Here is an 11,736-nt window from a genome sequence, read left to right as displayed (position 1 = left end):
GAGCCTAATCTGACTTACTTGCCTTTGTATGTGATACTTCTGTTTTCCCTGGCTACTTTCAGAAGTGTCTTTTTATCTTTATGAGTTTGGGGAGCTTGACTATGATATGTCTTGGTGATTTTCTTTTGGGGTATACCCTTCCTGGAGTTCATTGAGCTTCTTGAATGTTTATCTTTTCACTTTTCATGATGTTAGAGAAATTTTCTTCCAGCAGTTCTTCATCTATTTCCTCTGTGGACTTGTGCGATTCTTCTTGTTCTGGAATGCCGATAATTCTTAAGTTACTCCTCTTCATGTTGTCCAACATGAATCTTAGACCTTCTTCAGAATTTTGTATCCTTTTTTGTGTTTGTTCTTTTATCTTAGTGGTATTGAGAGATTTGTCTTCCAGATCACTGGTTCTGCCTTCCATCTCATCTATTGTACTCCTTTGCCCTTTCAGATTGTTCTCTATTTCTGTTATTTTGTTATTGATCATTTAGACCTCTTTCTGTAGGTTCTGAAATGTTTCCAATGCTGTGGTGTCAGTTCCAACTCATAGTGATGCTATACACAGAAAGAACCACTGTCCAGTCCTGCACCATCCCCACAGTTTTATGTTTGAGCCCTTTATTGCTGTTACTGTTGTCAGATCTTGTTGGGAGTTCTTCCTCTTCTTTGCTCATCATTGCCAAGTATGTTGTACTTTTCCAGGGTCTGGCCTGTCTTGATAACATGTCCAAAATAAATGAGACAAAGTCTAGAAATCTTGCTTTTAATGAGCATTTTGGCTATACTCCTTCCAAGACAGATTTGTTTGTTCTTTTGACAATCTGACAGTCCATTGTACTGTAAGTTTTTACCAACACCGTATTTCAAATGCATTGATTTTTTTCTCTAGTTTTACTTGTTCATTGTCCAGCTTTCATATATATAATAAGGTAATTAAAAAATCATGGTTTGGGTTAAGCGTACCTCAGTTCTCAAAGTGAGGAAATCGTTGCTCTGTAACACTTTTAAAAGAGGTCTTTTGAATCAGAATTGCCTAATGTCATACGTCATTTGATTTCTTGACTGCTGTTTTTGTGAGTGTTGATTATGGATCATAGTATAATGAAATCTTGGACAACTTCAGTCTTTCTTCTATTATAATGTGGTATTTATTCCACTTGTGAGGATTTTCATTTTCTTTACACTGAGATGCAATCTATACTGATCTTCATCAATAAGTACTTTTAAGTCCTCTTCACTTTTAGCAAGCAAAGTTGTGTCATCTGCATCTCGTAGGTAGTTGAGACTTCCTGTAATCCTGATGACAAATTCTTTTTCATATAGTCCAGCTTCTCAGATAATTTACTTAATACACAAATTGAATAAATTTGGTGAAAGATACAACTCTGATACACTTTCCTAATTTTAAATATTCAGTATCCCTGTTTTCTAATAACTGCTTCTTCGTCCATGAACAGGTTCCTCCTGAGCACAATTAAATGTTCTAGAATTTCCATTCCTATCTATCCATAAGTTATGGTCACACCATCGAATGCCTTTGCATAGTCAATAAGACAAGTAAAATCTTACTTTGGATTAACAGGAGAGTTAAAATGGCATTATATGAGGAGGCTTCAAGAAGTTCATGAAAAAATAGTATTAAAAGATACTGGAAAATTTCCATGAATTTTTTTAAAGTTTTGAAGTTTCCTTGTATGTGAGATAGCTATCATAGTGTATGATATATAGCAAGCACTCGGTAAACATTTATTGCTGTGTTGAGAAATATGCAGATTATTAGTAAAGTACTGTGAGTAGTACCTTTATGTATCAGAATTTTTATTCCTTTTAGAGTTGTGTTGTTAAAGATCCGTAAAGTAGATTCTGACCCATAGCGACCCTATATAGGGTTTCCGAGGAGAAGCTGTTGAGCTTGAACTGCCGACCTTGTAGTTCATACAGCTTTGCAGTCTGGTGCATTAACCTATGGCGTCACACCAAGACTCCCTTTAGCGTAGTTGCTTTAAAAGTGATCCATTTCTTCCCATGATAACTGAGACTAGATGAAGTGGTTTGTGAATTCAACTTTGGAAATTGGCTCTGATATTTGTGATTAATCCTTTTCAAATAGCTTATCTGAGAGTGAAGGAGTGCGGGTGGCACAGTAGGTCAGTCAATCACTGGGCTGCTAACCACAGATTGGCATTTCAGACTTACCAGTAGAAAGATGTGACTGCCTGCTCCTGTAAAATCTTACAGTCTCAGAAACCTTACGGAGCAGCTCTACTCTGTGTTAGAGGAACTGAATTATGAATCAATTGACTCAATGACAGCAGGTTTTGTGTTTGGTTTATTTGAGACTATATTATTTTTTATAGTAATCAAAGAATAAAGGTTTGGGTACAGCATTGAAGTAGAAATTCTTATACACTGGGTTGATTTTTGTTAGGTTATATGCAAAACATTTAATGTTGTAATATTTTGAAATTACTATAAATTTATCATAATAAACTATCTTTGATATATACTCACTGACTTGCTTATTAAAATGTACTCCCTTTGTGCTGTAACATAATTATATCATTCGTTTACATTGCATAGTTAATAATTTACTTCTTTGAAGTAAAAATTTTTTTTTTTTTTTAACCTTTCTCTTCAGCGCTCACCAGAATATACCAATTGTCGGTATTTATGCAAACTTTGCTTAATTCTCATTGAAAACATACAGAGAGCTCATAAACATATAAAAGAGAAACGACATAAGAAAAATATTCTGGTAAGTTCTTTTATAAAAGGATATTTATTTATTTTTAGAATGGTGACGTCAAATATTTTTTATTTGCGAAGGTAAAAATTAGGTACTCTTTTTCCACTCTTAATAACTGAAGTATAACCTTGAAAGCTATGATTGCTTTTCATATCTCAGGTGGTCAGGATGGGAACTTTCTCAGAGACCAATTTGTTCATCCTGAAGAATGCTGATTTCATGTGTTTAAAGCTGTCAGATAGTTTAACCAGTATTTACTGAGTTCTTGTATGCTAGGACTAAGGCATTTGTGAGTAAGATACTGTGAAGGGGCATATATTGCATAAGAATTTAAGTATGATGAGTCTAATTAAAGGGTAAGATGGGGTGCTAAGGGAATATATAAAATTATTTTAATTAGTCTAGGACAAGGGAAGGTTTCTCTGAGGAAGTGACTTTTAGGTTGAAACTTGAAGTAGCAGTAAAACAAGCAAAATGGTGGGTGACCTAGAGGGATGAGTAGAGAGCATTTTATGCAAAAAAAATATATAGCAGCATGAATGAAGGTGTCTAGTCAAGAGAAGACATGGCATATGAACAACTTAGAGTCTAGTATGATTGGAGCAAAGATCTGTGGGAAGATAGTTTGAGATTAAACTGGAAAAGTTGGCAGAGCCTTATAAGCTTTGGAATTTTGGATTTCATGAGTTTTTATTAAAGATAGACAATATGAGTTGAGTACTTTTTATGTTTTTAAAATTTATTAGTATATTATTTATTCTTTTAAGAATTATGTTGATATAACCTCTTACTTATATTTAAGTGTCAACTTGTGTATCTTTTTTGATAAATAATCGCTAACTTGACCTTCCCAGTTGATATGGGATACATACTGTTTCTCTGTACTTCCATAATAGCCTTTACATATTTTGGTCACAAAATTTAATATACTGTATGGTAAATGTCTACTTTTTGTCTCCCATTTTAGACGTTAGTGTCTGGTATTTTAGAGGGCAAGTTTAATTTCTTTATTTTTGTTTTTGCATTGGTATGATGATATCTGACATGGTTTTTACTTAATACATCCAGCTGTATAGGATTTCTGATTAGGCAATGAAATATCATGATCCCCAGGAGATAGCAACAAATGAGGTGAGTCCAATGATTATCCCAGCTTGAGTGAGTTTCCAGAATGCATTGTAGGAAGGGAAACCCAATGGAATCCCAGAGTTGAAGAGGCGGACCTGAGAGTTTTGGGAGTCCAAGGTGGCTAAAGTTAATAGAACAGAGTAGTGGAGAAGAGAAAACTGCATAAAGAAAACTGCAGAGATCTGTGGAGGTACCCCTTAGAGTATTCAGCAGAATACCTATTGGTTCATGCATGTGAGGAAGCTGCTTGAAGCCAGGGAAAGGAATGATCCAAGGCAATTTGAGAGAATGGTTCCTGCTGCTCACACAGAACTGGAAATAGTGCTTTTCCACCATCCATTTTTGAAAACATGATACATCCTAGGACACTTTCAGGAGGATTTTACCTCAGGAGTGGGAGTATTTAAAGTAATTGTGGCTCTGGTCTCACCTAAAATACCTTAAAGGCAAGACACACAGAAGGATCCCCATTTCTAAGTATTACCAGAACAAAGCTTAAGTCTGCTTACAGAATTACAAAAATATCCATCACCACCAGAAATTCACATTGTCACAAATTACCAGGCATGCAAAGAAACTGACAAATAAACCCATAACAAGGAGAAAATCCTTTCTATTTCTGGTCTGATTTGTAAAGAGCTTGGGAATTGTCACTTCCTTCCTCACAAGAAAAAATCTGAACACACTGAAAATCAATAACTCTTCTTAGATCCATTAGAAAATGAGGTCACAGGGCAAACTGTTGCCTCGAAAACTGGAGAAACAGGCAAATACAGAAAATCACAACTTACTGGGAATGGACTAGAAGCCTACAGCTGGAGCCAATACCCAGTGCAGGTAGGAACACTTTTAACTGTAATTGACGAATTGTTAGGAGCTCAGTGTGAACTAGGTTGGGAGTTTAAAACTCTATGGGGGAGGGTAATGGAGGGTGAGAAGTCCTAAGAGGGCTTCTACACTTTCATGAGTTTTTACCTCCAGGAACCCCACCAGTTTCTTATTGTGAAGATCAGAAAAAAATTCCTTCTTTCTCCCAGCAGTATCAGGGAAAAAGTAATCATGTAAAAGTACTCATAGAGCTCTCTTTTCTCCTTAAAAAGACATGCCATCAAAGAAAAATTTACCAAAGCTTAACCAACTTGGGTTTTACCAAAGCATAACTGACCATGGAGAAGGGAAATACTCAGACTCATCATGTTTAGCCTTTTCTGTCTCACTAAATGGAGAAAAACTGAGAAGTACTCTGTAAAGGTCACACCTCAGGGACACATGTTTACTGAAAGACAGGAATCTAATCATAGGACTATACATTGCTTCCCTTTCCCCTACACCATGCTACCACATTAATAACCCATTGCCACTGAGTCGATTCTGACTCATAGTTTTAAACTTCGTGACCTTGTGGTTAGGTGTCAGGTGCTTAGCCCACTGTGCCATCAGGGGTCCTTACCACATCCATAGGGTTCTGTATAATAATGGAATTATAGCTAAAAGAAATGCAAGGTTTCTATATAAGAAAGATTTTCTAGGGTAACTGAAACACAATGGGACACACAAACAAGGACTCTAAAGAGAAAGTTAGCCTTTGACATCTCAGCTACAGCAAACAGTAAACATTTCCTAGCCTTTAACTAGATAAACTAGATCAACACTCATGGAAGCAACAGTTAAGAAATCAAATGATGTATTGCATTAGGCAAATCTGCTGCACAAGACCTTTTTAAAGTGTTGAAGAGCAAAGATGTCAGCGTGAGGACTAAGGTGCGCCTGACTCAAGCCATGGTATTTTCAATAACCTCATATGCATGCGAAAGCTGGACAGTGAATAAGGAAGACCGTAGAAGAACTGATGCCTTGAGTTATGGTGTTGGAGGAGAATATTGAAAGTGACATGGGCTGCCAAAAGAACCAATTGATATATTTTGGAAGAAGTGCAGCCAGAGTGCTCCTTAGAGGCCAAGATGGTCAAACTTCGTCTCATACTACAGACGTATTGTCAGGAGGGACCAGTCACTGAAGAAGGATATCATGTTTGGTAAGGTGGAGGGTCAGAGAAAAAGAGGAAGACCCCCAATGAGATGGATTGTCTAAGTGACAGCATTGATGGACTTAAGCATGGCAATAGTAGTGAGGTTGGCCCAGGATCGGGTAGTGTTTCGTTCAGCTGTGCATAAGGTTGCTATGGGTCGGTACTGACTCAGTGGCACCTAACAACAACAACAACTAGATAAACTTAAAATTTCATACTAATGGCCTTAGTTTTGTTTTTTTAAAACCGAATCCATCACATTCAGCTTTCAACAAAAAATGATAAGGTTTGCAAAAAAGGTGAAACAACCTGAAGAGAGAAACTAAGCATCAGATCGAGACTTCAGTATGTTAATTAGCTACAATTAATATACTAAAGGCTGTAGTGGGAAAAGGGACAACAGATAACTTGAAAGAACAAATGGGTGTAATGTATGCAGAGACATGAAAGCTATAAGAAATAAAAAATAAATGGTAGAAATAAAATACAATGTAGCTAAAATGAAGGTTCATAAATGCACATGGATGAATAAACAATAGGTGAGTTATACGACATGTCAGTGAAAAGTTTACAAACTTAAAAGCAAAGATCTGAAAGAATTTAACAGAATAAACAGATTACCCAAGAACTATGGGGCAGTGACAAAAGGGAGTACTACTAAAGGAGAAGAAAGAGACAAAAAGAGAAGCAATATTCAAAGTAGTGTTGGCTAAGACTTTTCCAAGATTGATAACAGACACCGAATCACAGATACAGGAAGGTCAGAGAAAACGTCAAGTAAGATAAATACAAAAAAAATCTACACCTATTCTTATCATATTTAAACTTCAGAAATCAGAGACAGAGAAAATCTTTCAAGAAGCCAGAGAAATAAAACACCTACTTACTGATGAACAAGCATAAAATTACATCGGATTTTTCTTTAAACCATGCAAGCAAGAATGGAATGGAGTGAAATGTTTAAACAGTTGAAAGAACAACCACCCCAACAACCTAGAATTGTGTCCCCAGCAAAATTATCCTTCAATAGTGAAAGATTTTCTTAATCAAAAATTGAGGAACTGTGGAAGAAATGTTCATTGGAGTTCTTCAGAGACACTTAGAAAATGATGCAGGTCAGAAACTCAAAACTACATAAAGAGTATTCAAGAAGGAATAAAGGTAAACTCTTATTAATCCTTATTCTTAATTGATCTAATAGTAGTTTGTTCAAAATAATAATAGCAGTAGTGTATCTGGTCATTTTAATTTATGGATATGTAAAATGAAGGACAACAGTGTAATAAGAAGATGGAGGAATTGGGAATATTTGAGATCAGGAAACCTGTATTACTCTTGTTATTTGAAAATGAACTTAATATTGGTTGTAAATGTAGATTGTAAACACTAATAAAAATTTTTAAATCATAATTGGATATAGTAAGAGAAGTAAAGAAAATGGAATCATGTATAATTCTTGATGAAAAACTGGAAGAAGCAGAAAAACTGTAACAAGTCAAAAAACAAGTCATAGGTATATGCTATTGAGTTGGCTTTGACTCATGGTGACCTTATGTAGAATAACAAAATATTGTCTGGTTCTGCCCCATCTTCAAGATATTTGGTATATTTGAGTCAATTTTTGTGATACTGTATCAGTCTCTCTCATTGAGGGATTGTTTTTGTTACCCTCTATTTCATCAGCCATGATGACCATTTTAGCAAGTGTTTGCTGGTGATGTGTACAACAAAGTAAGCTAGTTAGAGCCTTGCCGTTCTCAACTACTAAGGAGCATTCTGTTAGAAGTATGATAGGGCTTCAAAAAGTTTGTGTAAAAATAGAATTAAAAGATAATAGAATTTTCCATGCACTTTTTGAAAACCTCCTTGTCTGGTAAATACGAATTCAATTTTGTCATTAATCACCTTAAATGAAAGTGGTCTAAATGCATCAATTAAAAGAGACTGACGGCCAGGAGGCAGACTTGCAGAAAAGATACTGACATAAAAGGATTAAAAAAAAAAGAAAACCCAACAATATGTTGTCTATAAGAAAACAAATTTAAATACAAAGACAAAGATGGTTGTTGTCGTTTTGTAAGGTGCCATCGAGTCGGTTTTGACTCATAGCTACCCTTTGCACAACCGAATGAAACACTGCCTTGTTTTCTGCCACATCCTCACAGTTGTTACATTGCTGCTTTCAATGTGCCAATCCATTTCGTTGACCTTCTGCTTTATAAAGTAAGAGAGAAGTCTTGAAATCTGCTTCTAAGGAGCATTCTGACTGTACTTCTTTCAACACATATTTGTTGGTTCTTCTGGCAGTCCATACTACTTTTAATATTCTTTTCCAACACATAACTCAATGTTTCAGTTCTCTCTATGGTCTATCCTTATTCATTATCCAATTTTCACATACACATGAGAATACTGAAAATACTATGGCTTGTGTCAGGCACACCTTAGTCCTCAAAGTGACATTTTTGCTCTTTCACACTTTAAAGAGGTCTTTTGCAGCACATTTGCTTAATGCAATACATTGTTTGGTTAGTTGACTGCTGCTTTCCATGAGCGTTGATAGTAAATCCACAATTTTTTTTTTTTAACTAATTGAAACCATACAGATTTTCATTAAGGTAGTGTAGCATAGATATTTTCTGCTACCACTTTCAAATCAAGAAAGAAATAATCTCTTCTTTTTCAAGACATGGAGTTCCCAGCAGATCTTACAATCAGAAGTACTTGGTCGTCTCCCAGATATGGTTAAACAATGACTTTAGTCCATTCCAAATTTCACTTACTTTTACCATCCTCAGACTTAGCATAAGTTAACACCTAAGAGATGGAATTCCCAAATACGGGAGGTTTAAGACTTCATTTTTATAAAAGTGAAAGTATAGAGAAAGCTATACCATGATAACACTCATCAAAAGAAAGCTGAAGTAGCTATATTAATTTCAGACAAATAGACTTTAAAGGAAGGAATATTATCAGGGTTAAAGAGAGAGATATAAACTCCAAGAGGACATAACAGTTCCTAATGTGTATGTGCTTTTCAACAGAATGCAATAAAACAGATGAGACAAAAACTTGACAGACATATAAGAAGAAATATATAAATCTGTCATTATAGTTGCAGAGTTTAATGCCTCTTTATCTGTAATTTATTGATCCATCAGGCTGAAAACTAATAAATTTAACTGAAGAGAATTAATCGACTGAATCTAATATTCTGACCCATAAAATACATCTGGACAAATTTTAAGGAATACTGATCTTAACAAAGTTTGTTTTCAGGCCATAGTGTTGGAATTAAACTAGAAAACAATGAAAGAAATATAGTATGAGAGGTCTTCAAGAATTTTGTGGAAAAATTGAATTAAAAAGAAAGTCCACATATAGTTGTAGATTTAAAAAATACATTTTAAAATACACATGGATCCAAAAAAGAAATATCAAGATAAATTTTTAAATATTTGGAACAAAATTAAAACTTATCAAAATTTGTGGGATACAGTGTAACCATATCATAGAAGGAAATATATAGCATTGAATTAGTAAATTTTTGAATTTCAATATATATTTGATGGACTTTTTATTCAAGAAGAAAGATCAAAACCTACCTCCAGAAACTAGAAAAAAGATCAAATTAAATTTAAAGAAAGCATAGGCAAACAAATAAATACCAGAGCAGAAATCAATGAAATTAAAATTATGAAATTTGAAGAGATGATAAAACCAAAAAAGGTGATTCTTTGAATAATAGTATTGATAAACCTCTAGGTTTGTTGTTGTTGTTAAGTGCTTTTGAGTTGGTTCCAACTCATAGCAACCCTGTATAGGGTTTCCAAGGAGTGACTGCTGAGTTTTGAACCACTGACCTTGTGGTTCAAACTGACCTTGTGGTTCAGTGCTTCTCCTACAGCACCAGGGTGACCCAGAAAAAAAGATACAAACTATTATCAAAATAACATATGGGGGGAATCACTTCAGATCTCATAAAAATAAGAAGGATAGTAAATTGGCACTGTGGGATAATGCGCTGGACCACAAGGTCAGTTTGAATCGTAAGGTCAGTGGCTCAAATCTACCAGTTGCTCCCTGGAAACCAATACAGGGTTGTTATTAGTCAGAATCAACTTGACAGCACATACCACCACCAACGGCAGAGGAGTATTATGAATATTTATTTGCCCAGAAATTTGATAGCTTATTTGAGTTGAGCCAGTGTTTTGAAAGACTCAGTGTCTCAAAACTTAAATGCGTGGAGAAATAGATAATCTGAATTGGTCTCGTATCTGTTAAAGTAATTGAATCAATAATTAATAAGCTTTCAAACCAAAAGATTTGTATTTAGAATAAACAACTTTGAACACTCAATAAAAAGGAGACAGACAACCCAATAAAAAGTAGAATAGGTCCAAATTTTTATAGTTTTAGTGATTCGTCATGATAACTAGAATGATAAAAGGTGGGCCCAAGTCCTGCAGTGGGAGACAAGGAGGAGACATAATGACCCTTTTACGGAGCCTCATGAGGGAGATTGGATTGTTGTGGTGAGATTGCCCCCCCCCCTTTCTTTGATTGGGGCTGTAATGTTTCAGAGTCCTTTTTTAATGTTAAACACATTTGCCTTCACTTGAAATGATTGAGCTAAACTCTGCTTACCCCTTCTTAAAACAAATTCATCACAATCACTTTTCATTTGCTGCATGTGCAGCTTTTATATCATTGAAAAGGCTGTGAGCCTTTTGCACTGAAGTAAGGCTACATAAGACCCTTATGCACCTGTTCTGATTTACCTACAAATTCCACTTAAAGACACTATTAAGAATGGATCTCTTTTGTAATCCAGGAACTTTTTGTATTAGGAAAATTCAAATTAAGATATCAGCAAAATATTACTTATTGGAATATCTGAAAAAGACTGAAACTGTAGCAAGTACTATCAAGGATATGGAGGGAAGTACAAATTTCACTCCCTATGTGTCGGAATGTAAAATAGTGCATTGACTTTGGACATCATTTTAGCAGTCATTTAATAAGTGAAATACACAGCTAAACAAACATGTGACCCAGCCTTTCCATTCCATTCCCTAACAACAACCACCACCAACATACTTAGACCTTCACATTGAAAGATAATCTCATTGAGATTTAAGTGGATAATTACTTTTTGTCAGCACACAGGAGATACTATTCCATTGTTTTCTGGCTTCTGTTGCTGTTATTGATAAGTCAGCCATATCGTGCTAAGATCATCGTTTTCACAACTCTATCATTATATATGCATATATGAAGAAGTATGTGAACTATTCTTAGCAGCATTATTTTTAATAACCAGAGAGTGGAAATAGCCTCCTTTCTATCAGGTGAATGGATATATAAATTCTGGTATATTCATACCATATTATACTGTTCATCATAAAAAGGAATAAATTGTTTTTATACACAACACAGATTAATCTCAAAATAATTACCTTGAGTAAAATAAGCCAGACAAAAACAAGTATATACTGTATGATTCCATTTATATAAAATCATAGAAAACAAATACTACTTATTTGTTGTTGTTGTTAGTGCTGTGGAGTTGGTTCCCACTCATTGTGACTCTATAGGATTTCCAAGGAGCAGCTGTTGTGTTTGAACTGCTGAGTTTGTGGTTCAAAGTCCAGTGCTTATCCTATAGCGCAACACTAAAAGTCTAATTTTGAGTCATGGAAAGTAAATCCTTGGTGTGAGAATTGGTGGGTATGAAGGGGAGAGGAAATTATTTCAGAGAGGTATGAGGAAACTTTTGTGTGTGATTGATGTTTATTACCTTTATTGTAGTTTATGGTTACATTGTTGTTGTTGTTGT

General features: G+C 35.0%; 1 protein-coding gene across 4 annotated transcripts in view; it reads left to right on the top strand.

The window, feature by feature from the left end:
• Positions 1-11,736, top strand: part of ZCCHC11 (zinc finger, CCHC domain containing 11) — a 217,543-nt gene that overhangs the window by 85,697 nt on the left and 120,110 nt on the right. For all 4 annotated transcript variants that reach the window (XM_006839775.1, XM_006839774.1, XM_006839773.1 and 1 more), the window contains one exon: positions 2,630-2,746. In XM_006839775.1, the coding sequence (XP_006839838.1) occupies positions 2,630-2,746 (117 nt within the window). The remainder of the gene's footprint in view (positions 1-2,629; positions 2,747-11,736) is intronic.

Source organism: Chrysochloris asiatica, unplaced genomic scaffold, assembly GCF_000296735.1.
Source record: "Chrysochloris asiatica unplaced genomic scaffold, ChrAsi1.0 scaffold00026, whole genome shotgun sequence".
Taxonomy (NCBI): domain Eukaryota; kingdom Metazoa; phylum Chordata; class Mammalia; order Afrosoricida; family Chrysochloridae; genus Chrysochloris; species Chrysochloris asiatica.
This window is presented reverse-complemented; position numbering and strand designations above follow the sequence as displayed.